The sequence below is a fragment of the Zalophus californianus genome, chromosome 3 (genome assembly GCF_009762305.2).
Source record: "Zalophus californianus isolate mZalCal1 chromosome 3, mZalCal1.pri.v2, whole genome shotgun sequence".
Lineage (NCBI taxonomy): Eukaryota > Metazoa > Chordata > Mammalia > Carnivora > Otariidae > Zalophus > Zalophus californianus.
Window position 1 is genome coordinate 185926395 of NC_045597.1, and position 21051 is coordinate 185947445.

Sequence of the window (21051 nt, forward strand, 5' to 3'; positions counted from 1 at the left end):
TGACTGGTGTGAGGTGGTATCTCACTGAGGTTTTGATTTGGATTTCCCTGATGCCGAGTGATGTTGAGCGCTTTTTCATGTGTCTGTTGGCCATTTGGATGTCTTCTCTGGAAAAATGTCTGTTCATGTCTCCTGCCCATTTCTTGATTGGATTATTTGTTCTTTGGGTGCTAAGTTTGATAAGTTCTTTGTAGATTTTGGATACTAGCCCTTTATCTGATATGTCATTTGCAAATATCTTTTCCCATTCTGCTGGTTGTCTTTTGGTTTTGTTGACTGTTTCCTTTCCTGTGCAAAAGCTTTTTATCTTTTTTTTTTTAAGATTTTATTTATTTATTTGACAGAGAGAGAGAGACACAGAGAGGGAACGTAAGCAGGGGGAGTGGGAGAGGGAGAAGCAGGCCTCCCTCCCCGAGCAGGGAGCCCGATGTGGGGCTCGATCCCAGGACCCCAGGATCATGATCTGAGCTGAAGGCAGATGCTTAACGACTGAGCCACCCAGGCACCCCAAAAGCTTTTTATCTTGATGAAGTCCTAATAGTTCATTTTTGCCCTTGTTTCCCTTGCCTTGGTGATGTTTCTAGGAAGAAGTTGCTGTGGCTGAGGTGGAAGAGGTTGCTGCCTGTGTTCTCCTCAGGGATTTTGATGGATCCCATTCTCACATTTAGGTCTTTCAACCATTTTGAGTCTATTTTTGTGTGTGGTGTAAGAAAATGGTCCAGTTTCATTCTGTCCATGAGCATGGACCGTTTTTCCATTTCTTTGTGTCTTCCTTGATTTCTTTCATGAGTATTCTATAGTTTTCAGAGTACAGATCTTTTACCTCTTTGGTTAGATTTATTCCTAGGTATCTTATGGTTTTGGGTACAGTTGTAAATGGCATCGACTCCTTAATTTCTCTTTCTTCTGTCTTGTTGTTGGTGTATAGTGATTTCTGTTCTTACCTTTATTATTTCCTTCTTACTACTTCCCTTAGGTCTGATTTGTTGTTCTTTTCTTAGCTTCTTGAGATAGAGGTTTAAATCATTGTTTTCATTTTCCCCCTAAATTTTCTTTAGGTGTAGCTTTACTAGTTTTCATTTTTTGTTCTTTTTAAAGAAGTTCTTTTTTTTTTTTAAAGATTTTATTTATTTGTCAGAGAGAGAGAGCACAAGCCGGGGGAGCGGCAGGCAGAGGGAGAAACAGGCTCCCCACTGAGCAGGGGGAGCCCGATGTGGGACTCGATCTCAGGACCCTGGGGTGGTGACCTGAGCTGAAGGCAGAGGCTTAACCAACTGAGCCAACCAGGTGTCCCGCTTTATTAGTTTTGATAAGTTGTACCTGTATTCTCATTCAGTTTAAAATATCTCTTAAGTTTCATAAGTTCCATAACTTAAGTTCTTAAGTTTTGATTTCTTCTTCGACCCTTAGATTATTTAGAAAGATTTTGTTTAATTTTCAGGTAGTTGGGGATTTTTTGGTTACTTTTTTTTCTTGATTTCTAGCTGATATCATGTGATCATGTTATCTAAATGGTTTTAATTTTGTTGTCATCCTTTCTCAGGGCCATATTAATCTTCCCTTTATCATCCCAGTTTCATTATACATGGCTGCTGAAGTGAGCACCATATTTACTTAATATCTTTTTTTTTCAAGATTTTATTTATTTATTTGAGAGAGAGAGAGAGAGATTGAGAGAATGAGTGGGAGGAGGGGCAAATGGAGAAGCAGACTCCCTGTGGAGCAAGGAGCCCACTGCGGGACTGGATCCCAGGACTATGGGATCGTGACCTGAGCTGAAGGCAGACGCTTAACAGACTGAGCCACCCATGTGCCCCCCTGTTCAGATTTTAATTGGAATTGGACTCAATTTCTAGGTTTTTGAGGTGAGAATTGTCATCTTTTGGTCTGCTCAAAATCAGCATGGTGTGTCTCCCCATCAATTTAGGTCTTCTTTTATGTGTTTCAATAAAGTCTTAATATTTTCTTCATATAGGTTTTATTTGACCTTTCAACATTTTTTACTCAAATTCTTCCCAGGTACTTTATGATTATTTTGTAACTAAGAATAGAATCATGTAAAAAAAATAATTTTAATGCTAAGTTTTTTTTTTAAGATCTTATTTATTTATTTAGAGAGAGAGAGCAGGGGAGGGGCAGAGGGAGAGAGAGAATCTCAAGCAGACTCTGCACTGAGTATAGAGCCCAACACAGGGCTCAATCTCCTGACCTTGAGATCATGACCTGAGCCGAAATCAAGAGTTGAATGCTTAAGCAACTGAGCCACCTGGTGCCTCTAAGTTATAAAGAGTAAAATTTAAAGAGATTAAAATTCAATTTTAAGATTATATAAAACTTGTGTGTTTCCAAATTCAAAACTGTAAAACAATGTACATTCAGAGGCTTGGTTTCATCCCAGTCTGCTCCACCCTTTCCTTCCCTTGCCCTGGGCTAAGCACTTGTATTTGTTAGGTGCCCTTTCAGTGATTCTCTCTGCCATATAAACAAACTCGTATATATATATTTGTATTCCCTCACCCCTTATACAAATGGTAGAGTTCTATCCCTACTGTTCACAGCTTACTTTTCCACCAGTAGATCCTGGAGATCACTTCATGTCTTTAAAGAGCTTCCTCTTCCTCTTCCTCCTCCTCCTCCTTTTTTTTTTCCAGAAGTGCATAGTATTTCTTTGTGTGAATGCACCAGAAAATCCCAGTGATGAAAATTTGGATTCTTTCCAATTTTGTGGTAATACAAATAATGCCAAAATGAATAACCTTGTGCATGGGTCATTTCATATTTGGTCAATATATGTTTGTGAGATTACTGGGTCAAAAGACAAATGCCTATTAAGTCATCACTTTGAATTGTTGCTGGTGTATAGAGAAGTGATGCTGATCATTTTTCAGTACAATTTCTTGACTTTCATATGTTGATATTTAGATCATCTGCAATATTGACAGTTTGTCCTTGCTTTCTAACCCCAATGTATTTTTATGTCTTTTACTTACTTATTTTTTGATCTCTAAAACAATGCTGAGTAGAAACGGTGATGAGAGTGGGCATTCTAATCATGCCTGACATGAAAGGTCATCCACCATCATGGTTAGGAGAGGCACAGTGGAGCACACTGCTTGGTTCAATCCTGGTTCTCACTGTGTGACTTTGGGCAAGCCACTTACCCTATTTATCATCTTTCTCTCTTTAAGAGGGGAATAATAATAGTACCCATCTCATAGAATTATTGTGAGAACCAAATGATTATATATATGATTTATATGCACTATGTGTGTGTGTGTGTGTGTACATATATATTAGAGCTATACCTGGCAAATATTGGCTACTGTTGTTATTATTATTATTATTAAGTAAGCTCTACACCCAACATGGGGCTTGAACCCATGACCCTGAGACCCAGAGTCACATGCTCTACTGACTGAGACAGCTAGGTGCCTTGTTATTGTTATTATTATTGCTACTGTTATTAGGATTCTGGTAACTAGCCTATATCAGATAATCAGGTTAAAAAAGTTCCCTTTTAGGTACGTGCACCCCAATGTTTATAGCAGCCATGTCCACAATAGCCAAACTGTGGAAAAAGCCAAGATGTCCATCAACAGATGAATGGATAAAGAAGATGTGGTATATATACACAATGGAATATTAGGCAGCCATCATAAGGAATGAGATCTTGCCATTTGCAATGACGTGGATGGAACTGGAGGGTGTTATGCTGAGTGAAATAAGACAATCAGAGAAAGACATGTATCATATGACCTCACTGATATGAGGGCTTCTTAATCTCAGGAAACAAACTGAGGGTTGCTGGAGTGGTGGGGGGTGGGAGGGATGGGGTGGCTGGGTGATAGACACTGGGGAGGGTATGTGCTATGGTGAGCACTGTGAATTGTGCAAGACTGTTGAATCACAGATCTGTACTTCTGAAACAAATAATGCAGTATATGTTAAATAAAAAAAAGAAGAAGAAGATAGCAGGAGGGGAAGAATGAAGGGGAGTAAGTCGGAGGGGGAGACAAACCATGAGAGACGATGGACTGTGAAAAACAAACTGAGGGTTCTAGAGGGGAGGCGGGTGGGGGGATGGGTTAGCCTGGTGATGGGTATTAAAGAGGGCACATTCTGCATGGAGCACTGGGTGTTATGCACAAACAATGAATCATGGAACACTACATCAAAAACTAATGATGTAATGTATGGTGATTAACATAACAATAAAAAAGATTTTAAAAAGTTCCCTTTTATTATCAATTTTCTAAGAGTTTTTATTCATAAATAGGTGTTAGAATTTTATGAAATAATATTCCTATATTTTTGAGATGATCATTTTCCCCCCTATTTGTTAATATGGCAAACTTTATTAAATAGTCTTCCAAAGTTATTCCATCCTTGGATTATCTCAGGATTAACTGTAGTGGTCACAATTTATCTATGTTTTTGATATTTTGATAGATTCAATTTCCTAACATTATATTTAGAATGTGTGCCATGTACATTCCTTTTTTTTTTTTTAAAGATTTTATCTATTTGACAGAGAGAGACACAGCGAGAGAGGGAACACAAGCAGGGGGAGTGGGAGAGGGAAAAGCAGGCTCCCCGCCGAGCAGGGAGCCCAATGTGGGGCTCGATCCAGGACCCTGGGACCATGATCCGAGCTGAAGGCAGACGCTTAACGACTGAGCCACCTGGGCGCCCCAGCCGTGTCCATTCCTAAGTGATTTTTCACATGCACCTTTGCTTTTGCCTACCATCATTGCTAGTTTGAGCAGCCTCATAATTTAATTTGGAAGTTTCCTTCTGTTTCTATTTTTTGGAACAAATTGCATAAAATATGGCTTGTCTGTTCTCTAAGAGTTTATAAAGTTCACCTGTAAAGCAGTGAAAATCTGAAGCTTTACCTGAGGTTTTCCTTTTTGATCCGATCAGTGGATTCAATTTATTTACTGGTTATAATCTCTCAGGTTTTCTTTTTCTTCTTGAGTCAGAACTGATAAGTTCTATATTTCTGAAGGATTGTCCAATAGGTCTAATTTTAAGTTAGTTAGCATAACAATTTTTTTTAAAGATTTTATTTATTTGAGAGAGAGAGAGAACACGAGCAAGGTGAGGGGCAGAGATGGGCGCCTGGGTGGCTCAGATGGTCAAGCGTCTGCCTTCGGCTCAGGTCATGATCCCAGGGTCCTGGGATCAAGTCCCACATCGGGCTCCCTGCTCCTTGGGAGCCTGCTTCTCCCTCTGCTTCTCTCTCTCTCTCTCTCCCTCTCTCTCTCTCTGTCTCTCGTGAATAAATAAAAAAAAAATCTTAAGAAAAAAGAAAAGGAAAAAGGTGAGGGGCAGAGGGAGAAGCAGACTCACCTCCGAGCAGGGCATGACCTGAGGCGAAGGCAGATGCTTAACCGACTGAGCCACCCAGGCGCCCCAGTGTAACAATTTTTGTAAGTCCCTGTTGTAGTTAGTTATATTCTTTTTTTTTATTCCTTATAGGACTGAGTTATGCTTTTGTCCTTTTTTTCTTATTTGTTCTTGGAAGTTTATCTATTTTATTAATCTTTTTAAAAATCAACCCTTCTGTTTCCCTGATCAACTCCATTGTTTCTTTTCTATTTTATTAATATTTGCTCTTATCTTTATATTTTCTTCTGAGGGAGGTAACCATTTCTTTTTTATCTGGGTACATAACTTACTAATATTAGATCTTTGTCTTTCTACAACAATGTCCATTGAATAACTTTTTTTTAATAACTCTTTTTAAAAGTGTTACTCAAATATTCTATAATTTCACTTCTGTGTGATGTAATGAGTATTGATAGAAGGGTTATAAAATCGCCCACTGCAGTGGAGGGTTATCATTTTTTCTTCATAATTCTGTCAGTGTTTGCTCTGTGTATTTTGTTTGGGATATAGTAGTTTATTTATTTTTATTTATTTATTTTTTTAAGATTTTATTTATTTATTTGACAGAGAGAGAGACACTGAGAGAGGGAACACAAGCAGGGGGAGTGGGAGAGGGAAAAGCAGGCTTCCTGCGGAGCAGGGAGCCTGATGTGGGACTCGATTCCAGGACCCTGGGATCATGACCTGAGCCGAAGGCAGATGCTTAACCAACTGAGCCACCCAGGCGTCCCTCCACGAAACCTATCCTTTAGAGTTAAACTTTTGACAAGGGTATTTTTTCCCTCTGGAAAGCCCTTGGACTTTAGAAGTGCTTTGAATTGGAAGCTCTCGGAATTCAGAAGCCACTAAAACCCTTAATGCCTTTGGAATGCTGGACTAACCCATTTTGGAGAGCAATCTTATATACCTGGCTCTTCTACATTGCACAATTGGAGTTTGACATAAAGATAGCTCTCACCTCACATCCATTCTGAAATCAGAGACCCATCAACCAGTCGAATCTCGGTTCTACTGACTTCCGCATGGAGCCCAGGGTTCCTGACAGTTCCATCCTACTTGCTCCGGAAAGAATGCTCAGGCTGAGGAAGGAAGGTGGTCCCCAAATCTTGGGTATTTAGTCCCTGTAGAGTAGAGAACTCTCTCTCGTCTAAGAACAGGCCTCTAGAAAGGCTAGTTATAGTGGTGCTTTCAGAATCAGAAGGGAAAAAAAATGAGCTTCAAGAAACCAAAAAAGTCCCCAGCTTTGGAATCACTGGAATCCACATGCTTACTCCATCATTACCCTGTCTTCCTCTCTTGTATGAGGAGGTAGCAGGCTTCCCTTCCTTCCTTCGACCCTCCCTCACTCCCTCCCTTCCTTCCTTCCCTCCTTCCTTCCTAGATTTAAAAAAATTACACTGGTAATATAGGTATATTGTAGAAAAAAGAGAAAATACAGATGAACAAAAGGAAGAAAATGAAAGTCACTGCCCAGATTTAACCACTGTTAAAATTTGAATATGTATCCTTCCACACATGTTTTCCTACTTATTAGCCATTTCTTTTCTTTTTTTTTTTTTTTAGGTAACTGGGTTAAAAAAAGATAAGCTATTACTTTCTTGCATTGAAAATGTTTAGATCATTATAATTGGTTGATTCTTTTTGAACTATTTTCTAATTTGGAAATAACTGAAAAATTGTACAAAATATTAGGCAAAAAGTTAACATGATTCTCATGAAATATCCACTTGTTTTCCTCTTTGCCTCTTTCTATTTTTTTTTTCCCATTATGTAAAGATAGGGATGAAAGAAGGTTAAGAGGGGCGCCTGGGTGGCTCAGTTGGTTAAGCAACTGCCTTCGGCTCAGGTCTTGATCCCGGGGTCCTGGGAGTGAGTCCCACATTGGGCTCCCTGCTCAGCAGGGGGCCTGCTTCTCCCTCTGCCTCTGCCTGCCCTCCCCCTGCTTGTGCTCTATCAAATAAATAAATAAAATCTTTAAAAAAGAAAGAAAGAAGGTAAAGAGGAAAGAAGAAAGTTTGGTGGAGAAACAACATACAACAATGAGAACAAAAATCAACTAAAATTAAGAGATATTAATATGTTTCAGACTAATCTGGGGAGAGGAAGGATGGTAGAAAACCCACATGGACTAGCATCTTTGCCCATTCAGGGGTGATGGTGAGGATGGAGCTAAGAACTAGTCAAGTCAGTCGTCTGGACTGGGATTTGGTGCTGATGAGATCAAGGGGATGTAGTTCATCACTGCGTTAAACAGTGAGTGTCCCTCAAAGGTGCCGATCTCATGGCAGGGACAGCACTTGGAAACAAATGTCTCACAAACGTATGTCACTGGTCCCAAAGGCAGCTTGGTGAAGGTGGGGATAACTCAGCAGAAGCCAACATTACTCCCTGGGGAAGAATGCCCTATAGCACGTCTTACTGATAAAGATCATGGTTTTTACCTGACTCCACATGATAACCTTGTTGGTTTGTTGGTTTCTTTGAATTACAGTTCAAATTGCCTTAATATTTGGTGCAAGAATATTAGACTATGTCTTCAATTTATGTGAAGGTAAATTTGACTTCCTTGAACAGCTCTCAGACAATTTGCTCCTGAATATCATTTCTTATCTGGATCTTGAAGATATTGCCAGGCTTTCTCAAACATCACGCAGATTTGCACAGGTAACATAATTATTTTATGTCTATGCAGGTTTCTTTTTGTGCTTTCTCAAAGTCTTTTCTTTCTTGCTTGCTTGCTTGCTTGCTTGCTTTCTTGCTTTCTTTCACATGGTGGTTTATTGTTTGCATTCATTTCAGCAAGCATTTGTTGAATACTTACTTGATCATGAGCCCTGTTTTAGGCACAGAGGTAGCAGACATGAAAAGACATTATTCTTGCCCTCAAGAAACTTACAGTTTAATAGGAGAGACCCTAACAGATACAGATTATTACAATATAATGTGAGGAGTTCAACAAGGGATGTGTGTATGAGGTACAAAGACAGTACAAAGTGATTTCCTCTGCCAGGCTTCACAGAAGGGATTACTTTATCTGGGGTTTCAAGGGAAAATAAGAGCTCACCAGGTGGTCTGGAAGACTAGGGGTATTTCAGGTCAAGGGGCATTCTAAGTCCAGGCAACGATTCCAGCAGAGGCATGGCCACATGAAAGAAGACAGTGAGTAGTGAGTCTTCTATCCATCTCCCTTTCTTCCATTAACAGCCCTTTGTAGAATTATCTATTCACAATGTGGGTGGTTTTGGGGACTTGTTCATCATAGTGCCCTGTCTTCCATGCCCCAGGCTGACAGAATGGACTGTCTCTCACTACTTTGAATCCTCAGCAGAATGATGCCATCGGAAGACACACTTGGTGCTAATTTCGCCCAATGTCAGGGTCTTGCGGCAACCATTATTGGTTCTTCTCCTTGCATCCTGGAAGGTGCCTTGGTTCTTGCCCTTTTAGTTATTCCTAAACACACTTCCATTAAATCCTTTTTTGGCTTAAGTTAATCAGAGTTGGAGTTTGTTTGAAACAGAAGAAACCTAACCCGGTATTTAGTTGTAATTTACTGGGGCAATGTCCATTTATAAAAGAGCATGCAGTAGGGACGCCTGGGTGGCTCAGTCGGTTAAGCGTCTGCCTTCAGCTCAGGTCAGGTCCTGGGATCGAGTCCCACATCGGGCTCCCTGCTCCCCGGGAGTCTGCTTCTCCCTCTACTTTTGTTCTCTCTCTGTCAAATAATAAATAATATCTTAAAAAAAAGGAGCATGCAATATTTCCCAAGATGATTTTAATCATAATCTCTTTTTTTTCTTTAAAGACAGTATTCATGAGGCGCCTGGGTGGCACAGTCAGTTAAGCATCTGACTCTTGGTTTTAGCACAGGTCGTGATCTCAGGGTCATGAGATTGAGCCCTGCACTGGGGTCTGCCCTCAGTGCAAAGTCTGCTTGAGTTTCTCTCTCTCCCTCTCCCTCTGCTGCTCCGCCCCCCACACGTGAGATCTCTCTCTCTCTAAAAATAAATAAATAAATCTTTAAATAAAAGAAGACAGTATTCACCCATTTCTTTTTATTTATATTTATTTATTTATTTATTTTTAGGTAGGCTCCACACCCATTGTGGGGCTTCAACTCAGGACCCCGTAAGATCAAGAGTTGCGTGCTCTGCCGACGGAGCCAGCCAGGCGCCCCAGTTCGTAGTCTTATTATCTAAAAAGTCAACATTTTTTTCACAATAATGCCATCATATTTCTTGATAGATATTAGTTTTAAATAATATAATCTATATTATTTCATATCTTTGAGGATAAAGCCATATGTTTTTACTTGGTTTTCCCCCTAAAAATGGAGAGACAGAAGCAAGTATTATGAGTAATCTCTGTACATTTTTTTGCCATTAACATATGTATTAAAGTTAAGATTTGCTGCTGATAAGAATCTGATTATTCATACTTTCAATGAAAAAGAATTTTAAATACATGAATATACTAGTGGGGATCTATTGAAAGCTTCTGCTAGGGCCTGCGCTTGTTCCCGAAATGAAATGGAAGGATTTGACAGAGAATGGCAGCAACTGCAGTGTCTTGTGCAATTTATTCCTTACACTGAGCAACTGTCTTCTCTCCAGGTGTTGCTCCCTTCCCATCTTGATGACTCCTCTTAGCGTCCTGCCATTATTTCAATGCTGTCTTGGAAATATCCTCCGTACTTTACCTGCTGTTCTAAAGTAAGCCTTTTCTAGGTTGCTGATTTCAGCTCTCAGTATCCTTGCAGAGCAGAATTTTTTGAAGATGGAGAATGGTCCAGGGCTGCTGCCTTTTTCTCTCCATGTAACAGTAACCACTCATTTCTGTCTTCAGTCTACATTTTATCTGCATACCATTTACTTAGTTTTCACCTGCATTTATACATTATTTTCTGCTTTGTCCTGCTATTTACTTCCTTATTAATGAAAAGAAAAAAGCTTCCATTTCAAATTTCTGCAGGCAAATTTATTAGCAAATTATTTGTGTCCATATCTAATCCTTTCCTCTGACCTCAGGGAGGGAGGTGTTCTTCTCCTCTGCAGGCCAGTGCCGCCTGCCACCTGGCTCCGAGGTCTGACCCAAGGGACTTTAGTCTGCCACTTATCTCCTTTCTCTTCTGTGTTGTTATTGTTTTTAAAAAACCTTTTTTTTTTTAAGTAGGCTCCACACCCCTTGTGGAGCCCAACTCGAGGCTTGAACTCACGACCCTGAGATGAAGACCTGAGCTGAGATCAAGAGTCAGAGCCACCAAGCGGCCCTAAAAACCTTTTTGTTTATAAATAATTTTATCTTATTTTTTAAAAAAGATTTTATTTATTTATTTGAGAGAGAGAGAGAACAAGGGGATGGGGTAACGGCAGAGGCAGAGGGAGAAGCAGACTCCCCACTGAGCCCGACGAGGGGCTCGATCCCAGGACCCTGAGATCATGAACCGAAGGCAGATGCTTCACTGACTGAGCCATCCAGGTGCCCCTACAAATAATTTTAGATTTGTAAGTGTTGCAAAGATAATACAGTTTGCATATACCCTTCACGAGCTTTCCCTAACACCAACATCTTAGATAACCGGGGACATTTATCAAACCTCAGCAGCTGATACTGATATAATACTATTAACTAAGCCACAGACTTTATTCATAGTTCATCAGTTTTTCCACTAATGTCCTTTTGCTGTTTCAGGATCCAGTCTGGGATACCATATTGCATTTAGTTCCTATTTTTAAATCTTTCTTTCATTTGTTTTTTCCTCTTGGAAATTTTCTCAAATCAGCCTCATCCTTAAGAACCCAAAAACTCTTGACTCTACTTGCAGCCAATCTCTTTCCTTTTCTCCCTGGGAAAACAAAACAAAACAAAACAAAAGTTTACAGGGCAGTTCACCCTCTAGCATTATCAATGGGAGCAAGGTTTTATAATCCATGATGAAATGAGAACAGTAAGTAAATGATATATGAAGAGTTTGTTATCAAGCCAAATTTATTCCATTTAAATGATCTTTTTTTTTTTTTTTTACTAGTAGGCTCCACGTCCAATGTGGGGCTTGAACTCACGACCCTGTGATCAAGGGTCTCATGCTCTACCGACTGAGCCAGCCTATAAATGATCATCCTTTATTGGAGGTTAGGCCTTCCTATTTTGGAGATTTAAAATGTCCTTTTTTTTTTTTTAAAGATTTTATTTATTTATTAGAGATTGAGAGAGAGCACGAGAGCAGGGTGAGGGGCAGAGGGAGAAACAGACTCCCTGATGAGCAGGAAGCCTGATGCGGGACTTAATCTGGACTCCAGGATCATGACCTGAGCCGAAGGCAGATGCTTAACTGACTGAGCCACCCAGGCACCCCAAAATGTCCCTTCTTTTATGAAATAATGGCCTTAAAACATGATCATTTTAACCAATTATCCTTACTTGGAAAAATTAAAAAAGTTAGTAACCTTATTTTGGTTCTTAATTTTTGTTTTGTTGGATTTCTAAAAATTTCAATGGTCTTACGACATCCTAAATTCCCAAAGCCACTAGTCTACTCTCAACCTACCTCATCTCCCTTTTCCCCCCTCTGTCCATGCCTCAGAAATATAACTAAATATCCCTGGCCTCATTCACAGGAACCCCTTCATTGTCACATCTAAAGGGCCTGTTTCAGGCCTTTCACTTCCTGACCCATCTTTGTTTCCAGGATTTTCTGCTGGCTTTTCTCCTGGCCATCTCTCATGTGCTGGGTAGGCTCTCTTGGGCCTTTGGCATTTGCTAATATTCTTACCTTCCCCAGGAATGTCCTGCTTCTGACCCACCTCTTTTTTTTTTAAAAAATTTTATTTATTTATTTGGGGGAGAGAAAGAGAGAGTACACAGGCCGGGGGAGGGGCAGAAGGAGAGGGAGAAGCAGACTCCCTTCGAAGCAGGGAGCCCGACATGGGGCTCGATTCCAGGACCCTGGGATCATGACCTGAGCCGAAGGCAGACGCTTAATTGACTAAGCCACCCAGGCGCCCTCGACCCACTTCTCTTAACTCCCACCATCTGCTCTTGCTCTGATTCCATGTTGACCCAACCACAGTGCCTCCATGGATGAGCATCCGAAAGCCTGGTTGCTGGGTGGTTGTATTTCTCAGGGTGAACAACAAAGAGGCATCCTCTGGGAGCTTGGCTAATATGAGCACACCCCTGAAAGGTGAATCCCATGTCATGGTATACGAGAAAGGCTGCCTGAGAGCCAGCCCTGGGATTGCTGCAAACTCCTGCTGGGTAATGCTGCTAGGAACCTGCTTGGGGGCATGCTGGCTTGGCCCAGGTGGCACCAGGCCTTGATGCTATCCTTTTTCAGCAAACTACAGCCGAGTAGACCCAAAGAACCTCAGCAGCTAGATGAAAGGTTGAAGCCCAGACAGGGCAAGACTATGGTGACTGGTATATAAACATATTCATCTTGGTCATGACTCAGGAACAGCTACAAACTCCCTATGACCATGATTCCCAAGACTGGCCAAGTAGGCGAAGCACCTGGGGAGCAGGTGAAAATAGAGATTCGAGGCCCACACCCTGGTAGGTGGGCAGGTCTGAGGTGGATCCAGCATCTCTGCTCTTGATGTGTTTGCTTGTATTTACAGCAACCCAATTCTGAATCCTGCCCAAGAATTTGATATTAAAATGGTACAGATAAAAGGTCTCAAGAGATTCTAAAAGGCTGGAAGCTTGGGGGGGGGGGTGGTGGTGGTGGTGGTGGGGTGTTTTCCTACCTTCACTGTGTACAGGCATTGGGAGGTGTTTAAATCAGACAAAGACAGAGTTCTGTTCTTCGATCAGCCACTCCCCACTAGGAGCCTTGGGCAGCACTCTTATTCTTTTTTTTTTTAAGATTTTTTTTTATTTATTTGAGAGAGAGAGTGAGAGAGAGCACAGAAGAGGAAGAGGGAGAAGCAGACTCCCCACTGAGCAGGGAGTCCGACAAGGGGCTCGATACCAGGACCCTGAGATCATGACCTGAGCCGAAAGCATATGCCCAACTGAGTGAGCCACCCAGGTGCCCCACCCTTATTCTTTCAGACCCTTAATTTCCCCATTTGTAAAAGGAGAGGTCTTAAGTGGATAAGCCCTAGGATCCCTTTAAACTTTTAAATAGCATCATGTGTGTTAAGTTCATGCACCACCACGAGGGGGAGCTAAGTCCACGATTAGCTGTGCCTTGGATCAAATAACTGGAACCATAGTCAGGATGTATACCTTGTGTTTCTCAGCCTGGCATCTACCAAGCAAAGAGCCCCAGGGTTTGGGCGTCTTAAATGGGGGTATTATGTAGACCAATTTATAATATAAAACAAACTGTAAATATTTCCAGTATAAAATATGAGTCACAAATGAAGTTACACTGGTGGGAATTTCAGCTCTCTTTTGAGAATTTTTTTCTTTCCCTCCAAATCTCATAGTTTTCTTCAATAATCTTCATTATATGAGACACACTGATATCCTGAAATGTATTGTGCCGGTAATGCGGTAGTCATCTACCGTGGTGTTAGAGTTCAAATCTTTTAAAGGAGGATCGGAAGATCCATTTAATTTTTCAATATTAAGACACTTTTAAAGAGTTGCCCTTTGTTGCTTATATTTAGAATATGTTGTGATCCGAGTAGAGAAATTAGACCTTGAAGGACTGTTGAAGGTAACAAATGATTTGATTGATATCAGAATGTTTGGTGAGCTGTCAATATCGGAAGATTCAGTGTTGCTGTGTCATAGTATCCATTATGTGTATGTGTAATACTTTTTGCTTTGATATTTCTGCAGAAAGGATCTTAAGTGATTATGCCTTCTTAGACTATTCATTTCTATTTGTAATTCCTTCTTTTCCCTTATTAGAGTACTTTTAGAGTAGCATAAAAATATAGGAAAGTGCAAAAGTAAAAAGTCCTGGCTGCTTTCTGCTCAAAATTGAGCAGTAATGGTGTCCTGAAATAGAGATGATGCTGACATGTTTCCCCGCTCCTCAGAAGGAAGTTAGGATGCAGGGGAGCAAGGCAGGACAGAGCCAAGGCCAGGCCCTGGGGGCGGGGGAGGGGTACTAGTGGGAATGCTTGGCTGCCTGGGGCTGGGGGCAGGGAGGGAAGTAGGTGGCGGGCTGTGCGCCACGTGGGCTGAAATGGTGGCCCACGGTCGGTGGGCAGAAATCAGGGGCACCCATGCTTCCCCTTTAGACAGCTGTTGCATGCTGGGTTGGATTCCAATCCTGGTCCTCGGGGTCGGGCGCAGCTTGTGAGGGACAGGTAGAGATGGCGGTGGCAACAGGCAGAGCAGGACTGTGTCCAGGGCCGGAGCAGACACCAGCTCCGGTTACACACACATTACATTGTGGGTGTTGGGGGAGGGGGCTGTAATCGCTTAGGCCTTCCTCCCAGAGACAAGGGAGGCCACTGGGCTTCCTCACCCACCATGCTCTCTGAAACGTTCGGGGCATCAACCCTTCGATGTGGTGCTATTCATACTATGTCTAAGGCCACAGGTTAGGGGGTGAAGGCTACTGCTCTCCTGACCTCCCGCTGGCCAGGGCTGGATGCTCCGTGGGCCATCTGGGACCGGAGATGCCGCCATCTTGTACTGCACCATCTGGAATGCGCAGTCTCCTCAGACACTGTGGCAGGGAAGAGACAGCTGGAGGTTCACATCCTGGGTTTGGATATAGCACTTCTACTCCTAGCCCTTCGACCATAACTACTTTTGCAGCCCCCCTTGACTGCAGAGGGCCGGGAAATAGTGGGGCGGGGGTGGCGAACACATGCAATATTTGCTGAGCACCGCTGGCTCTGTGACAAACCAGATATCCAGAATGGAGCAGGGCACACATCAAGATCCATATATCCGTAGGCAGGACCATAATAGTGTGCCGTCTTGAACACAGTGCCCTGCTTTCACATCTTCGACATTAGAAACAAGAGACCTTCATCCTTTCACTTCTCTTCTTTCTCCGTGTTTCTTGGGACCATATTTTTTGAACATGTGTCTGGCATTAAGAACTGACTCAGAACCAAAGACGGCATTATACATAAAATACCTTTTATCTTAGAAACGGAGTTTCTTACTCTCCTTTGCCCTCCAAGATGTCTATGTTACACTCTCTTCTCTCTCCTGAAGTCTCCTTCTTCCTCACTCTTAGCTGATGTTGTGGCCTCATTTCGCGGAGGAATCCGAATCAGTCCCCAGTCTACGGCCATACCACCCTGAACGCGCCCGATCTCGTCCGAAGCAGTACCCAGAGGACTGTTCCATTGTCCCTTCCCCTCTTCTACTGGCACCTCATCCCTCTGCCCATCGACCCTGTGAACTTCCTGTCCCAGTAAGAAGTTCTCCTCATTACCCATGGTCACACTTCCACCAGTGCATTTCAGCTCCTCTGTTCCGCTACTTTGCTCATGCAGCTGTCCCTGTCACTAGTTTTACCCCCTCTACTGGATCATTTCCATCGGCACATAAATTTTAAAACAAACAAACAAAAAGCCTTGACCTGATTCCCCATTCAGCTCTTCAAGCAAAATTCCCTCAAAAGAGTGACTGTACTTGCTATATCCACTTCCTCTTCTCCTGTCCTTTCTCGGGCTCAACGCTAGCCAGGCATTCAGTCCCCACTGTGCCATCAAAACCTCTTGTTAAGGTTGCCATTTGCACACAATCTTGCGAAAACACCAGTTTTACATTCCTGTCTTTTCAGCAGCCTTTGAGACCTTGGATTGCGGTCTGGGTTTTCTTCCTTATTCTCAGTCTCCCTTGCTGGAAACTTTTTTTATTTTCTGACTGCTTTCTTTCTTTCTTTTTTTTAAATTTAATTTTATTATGTTATATTAGTCACCATACAAGACATCATTAGTTTTTGATGTAATGATCCACTATTCATTGTTTTTGTATAACACCCAGTGCTCCATGCAGTACCTTCTGACTGCTTTCTTGTTGGAATGTCCTAGAGCTCTTCCCTGGGCATTTTCTCTCTCTACAATCACATCTGCTGATAGCATCTAATCCCAGAGCTTTAAACAGTATTTACACACTGATAATTTTCAAACATATGTTTTCAGGCCAGGTTGCCCCCTTGAACTCCTTACTTTTAAGTCTAATTGCATGCTCAACACTTCCACCTAGATGTAGTATAGACATCGCAGATTTAATGTGTCAAAACCAGACCTCTAGATATTCCCCCCGCCCCCCCCCGCCACATACCTATTGACCAATTCTGCTTCTCCCAATCTTATTTTCTCAGTCATTGGCAACACCATTCACCCAGCTGCTCAAGCCAAAAAGCTCATCATTAATTCTTCCCTTTCTTCTTACTTCTCATCTAATTCATTCACAAGTCTTAGGAGATCCGCCTTCAAAATATATCTACAGTCTGGCCATCTCTCACCTCCTCCCTTGCCACCACCCTGTCACACACCATCCTCATGTCTTCCTGGACTTTCCAATAAGACCACCACAAAAGATTTGCTTTCCTCTGATGGGGATGACAGTATACCTTCATTTTGCATCAGGATTATGTTGGTTCTCTGGCTATGGGTCATATATCACAGATCTATTGATCCTGTCACCTTCCTATGTGCTGCTCAACGTTGATGACATCATGCTGATGAGCAGGAGGTAGCAGATACCTTGGATGCTCAGGCAAGATATGTATATGCCAAGGAGGTGGAGACGAACTGCGCAAAAATTGAGAGGCCTGCCATCTCAATAAATTACCTAAGAACCCGTGCCTTAGATTTACTTCCTACCGTAAGAAAGCGGCCATGGATCTTTGTGGATCTTTTTTAGTTTTCAAGGTACATATACAATTTGAGTGTGCTTCTGCACATAGCTCTAAAGCCGCCAGGGGTGAGTGGGGTGCAGCTGCTGGTCTGGATTGTGTTGTAAGCAGCCGTGCCACTGGCTTCTCATGAGCCAGCAGATTTGATGACGCTCTAAATGTCTGCAGCCTACATGGCAGGGGGGCCTGTCTGGGTCCTTGCTGAGACCTGCAGCACACCTCCCGAGGAAACATACAGCTTGTCCCCCAGGGCCTTAGAGTAAAGACAAAAATTTGTTTGTAGGAAAACTGTTCTGTTTTTGGATTTCTCCTGGGCGAAGGCTACTGTTTGGGCTAGATGGTCAAAGTCTTGAAAAGAACCGGATTTGGAGATTAGTGATGATTCCTAAGGAAGAGGTATTTGGATGGACTTCTCAGCATAAGCCAGAGGATAACAATATTTGTGTCCCATGTGACTGCTCAGCAAAAGGCACTTAATGCAGAGGAGGTTTTCAGTAATTAGATGGGTAAAATGCTCTGCGAATGTCAGTCAGCGTGTTTCCCCAGCCACCCTCCTGTTTGCTGGGCTCATAAACAAAATGGCCCATGGCAAAGATGGGGCCTGTGTGTCCTCAACAGTAGCCTCCTCCTATCAAGATAAATCGGGCTACTGCCACAGGAGAGGCTAATACTGCGCCCCCAGTGAAGGCTGTACTCCAGGGGGGTCCAGTCAGTAACTTGGTGGCAGGTGAGTAACACCAGACTCTTGATCATGGAGGAAGCAGCAATTTGTCCTTCCCAGATCCTGGCCCTATTCTAGACATGGATCTGCCTTCCTTGCACACCATGGTTCTTCAGCAACATTGTGTGTAAATTGACTGAATGCCTTCCCTTCCATCATTGTATCCCATTATGAGATTGCTTCGGATTATTTGACTGTAATAAATAATTTATGAAATAAATAGACATAAATAAATAAATGTGGTCCTGAACACAAAATTTCTTGCCCTTGGCCTTTGCTCCATGAGTTATTGATCTTTGAGGGGTCCACAGACTTCTTGCTTTTCTTTGCCTCCTTGTAAGAGAAGACTTTGTGGGGTTTCGGGTAGCTGGGGCATGTCTGAGAGGGGCTCGAGCAGAAGGGAGGAGCCAGGCCAGTGTGCTCGGGCACTACGGGTCTAACGGGACTCTGGGCTCCTTCTTGCTTGCCCACAGTGCCTATGTCTTTCCACTTCTGGATTTTCACGAATAACGACCACTGACTAGAACTGATGAAAGGGAAATCAGGGGGCGCCTGGGTGGTGCAGTCAGTTAAGTGACCGAGTCTTGGTTACAGCTCAGGTCCTGATCACAGGGTTGAGAGTTCAAGCCCCACGTGGAGCCCACTTTAAAAAAAAATAGTAATAATAAAATAAAATAAAATAATAAAATAAAATAAAATAAAATGGAGGCAAGTCTAGCAGGAGTTAGCAATGCTCCCATCTGAGAATTTACTGCAGCACTGGATGGAAGGGAGGTCGACCACACTGTCAGCCTCTGTTAGGTGGTTCATTGGAAATGAACAATATAATGCATATATAAATTAACCGTATAACGTTACATATGGGGCACCTGGGTGGCTCAGTCGGTTAAACGTCTGCCTTCGGCTCAGGGCATGATCCCAGGGTCCTGGGATCGAGTCCCGCCTCGGGCTCCCTGCGCGGGGGGAAGCCTGCCTCTCCCTCTGCCTGCAGCTTCCCCTGCTTGTGTGCTCTCTCTCTCTCTTTCTCTCTCTCTGACAAATAAATAAATAAAATCTTAAAAAAAAAAAACAACAAACCAACCCAATGTTGTATATGTACTATTTATAGCTATCTTGCCTTTTCCACCTTCAGTGAGATCGGGCCTTGGTTTATGCCACGAATCCAGTATTGCTTTGTCCTCCAGGCGCTCGTGCCCGGGTCTCTCCTCCAGGAAGAGAGCGTCGTGGTGCACATGCGCACATCGCGTCTCCCCCGGTGCCTCACAGGCCACGGGAATTGCGCAGCGATGATGCGAGTGAGTAGATGCCTTGTACTTAACCGTGTCTGACATACGACCCCTGGCTCTTCCCGCCCATAGCTGTGCATGTCTGACGAGCTGTGGGAGAAGGTAGTCCAGTCTGCCTGTGACACCATCACGCCGGACATGCGGGCCCTGGCCAAGGACATAGGCTGGAGGCAGATGTTCTTCACCAACAAGCTGCAGCTTCAGCGGCAACTCCGCAAGAGGAAACAGAGACAAGAGAGCCAGGGAAACAGTAAATTTTAGGGACACATTTTCTTACCGGCAGGGGGGTCGAGGCCTGGGTGTAGTTCCCTTCCGTGTCCAAATCTCTCCCGTTTCCTTCGACCCCGAACTCAAATTTGAACTTGGTGATTCAAGGAGCCATCGGAAAAGCACACTGGGTTTGCACACACCTGCAGCCCCACCCGACTAGGCGGGGCCTCGCTTGAACCACGGTCCCCCTGTTGGAGGGTCCAGTTCGTGGCCCCAGCAAAGGGCTGCTGGATAGGAAGCCCGTGACACCCGTAAGAAAAAGAGGCTTCTGCTGTACAGAAACAAACAATAAATGGTTATTCGCAGGTTTTTACTCCTTATCTGTTTTGCTCTAGGCATTTGAAAGGATTACTTGCGCTTCTGAATTTTGGCCTGATAGAGGGGGCTCCGCGTCCCCACGGGAAACAGCGAGGGGCAGGGGCCACGGGAGGCAGCCTGGTGGGCACGGCCGCCTTCCCAGCGCTCTTCGCCTACGTTTTAACTCAGGGCCCTGTCATGTGGCCCCTGGATGCCAGGCTCTGTCCCTCCATGTGGACAGCCTCCGATCTGGCCCTGGGGCGTGGCTGGAGCGAAGTCCACTGTTGTGCTCACAGAGTCTCTCCAGAGTCCAACTTTCCGGGACTTCACATTGCCAAATAAGCCTATAAAACTTTCCTTAGGGGGATGCTGCCCCAATTTCCCGTCCCCGCAGGAATGCGGAAAGCTACCCCTTCTACCCCAGGGATTTTTAAGATCTCAAGCTGTGGGTAACCGAGTGAAAACCCAAGTGCGGTTTGTAGTCTATTAACTTGGAAGAGGGGTAAAAACAGTACAGTTTGAGGGGAGGAAACTCTGTCTCTCTGAATGGGTAATTTACAAATTGTTTTCTTCCCAAGCTTTCCTGAGAATAAAGTAGTCCCTCTCCCCCCCCCCCCCCCCATGACACTCAAAGCAGCAAATCATCTGATGACTCCTTTTAGGCTACAGAAAGAAGTAGCTATCAACCTCCCATCCCCTTATGCCATTTCTTCTTTCCCTGCAACCTGCACTTTAGTGCCTGGAAGAAATAATACATGCCCCACCTGCTCCCCGTGCAGAGGAATTTCCTGTGTTATCTTGAGGCCTCCAGCATGGGCTGATCTCCCCACTCAAGTCCTCCTGAATGGCTTGGAGCCACGACTTCAGGGATCTTTTTTACTAAATCTGTGTTCGTATCAAACCAGGTTTAACCCCCATCCCTTAAAACTCACCCCCTTAAAACTCAGTCATATATTTCCAGCGACATCTGTGAAATCGAGTGCAGTCGGCTTCCTGGCAGATGAGGAGCCTGTCAGAGTTGTTTCTGGACGTAGTCCAAGCAAAGAGCAAAGGTTTAATTGGCGAGAGAGCTGGGCTGCCTTCGCCACCCAGGAGGGCCTCTGCCAGGGTGATACAGGTGACCGCCGGCAGGCCGAGGGGGCACGCACTTCTGCACAGATCCTGCAGCCTTGTTTCTCCCCGAAGTCCGCAACCTCACTCAGGGCCAGAACATTGATTAATACCTTGTGTGCGCAACGACTGTGTGTATGCACGGTGTGGTACACAACATAACTGCATAAATATAAAGTCACAGCTCC

The 21051-nt window shown here is 43.5% G+C and overlaps 1 protein-coding gene across 1 annotated transcript in view; it reads left to right on the forward strand.

The window, feature by feature from the left end:
* Positions 1-19484, forward strand: part of FBXO36 (F-box protein 36) — an 85552-nt gene extending 66068 nt beyond the window's left edge. Inside the window, exons 3-4 of the mRNA XM_027589318.2 lie at positions 7883-8055; positions 19259-19484. Coding sequence (XP_027445119.1) covers positions 7883-8055; positions 19259-19447 — 362 coding nt within the window. The 3' untranslated portion in view covers positions 19448-19484. The remainder of the gene's footprint in view (positions 1-7882; positions 8056-19258) is intronic.
* The last annotated feature ends 1567 nt before the right edge of the window (positions 19485-21051 follow it).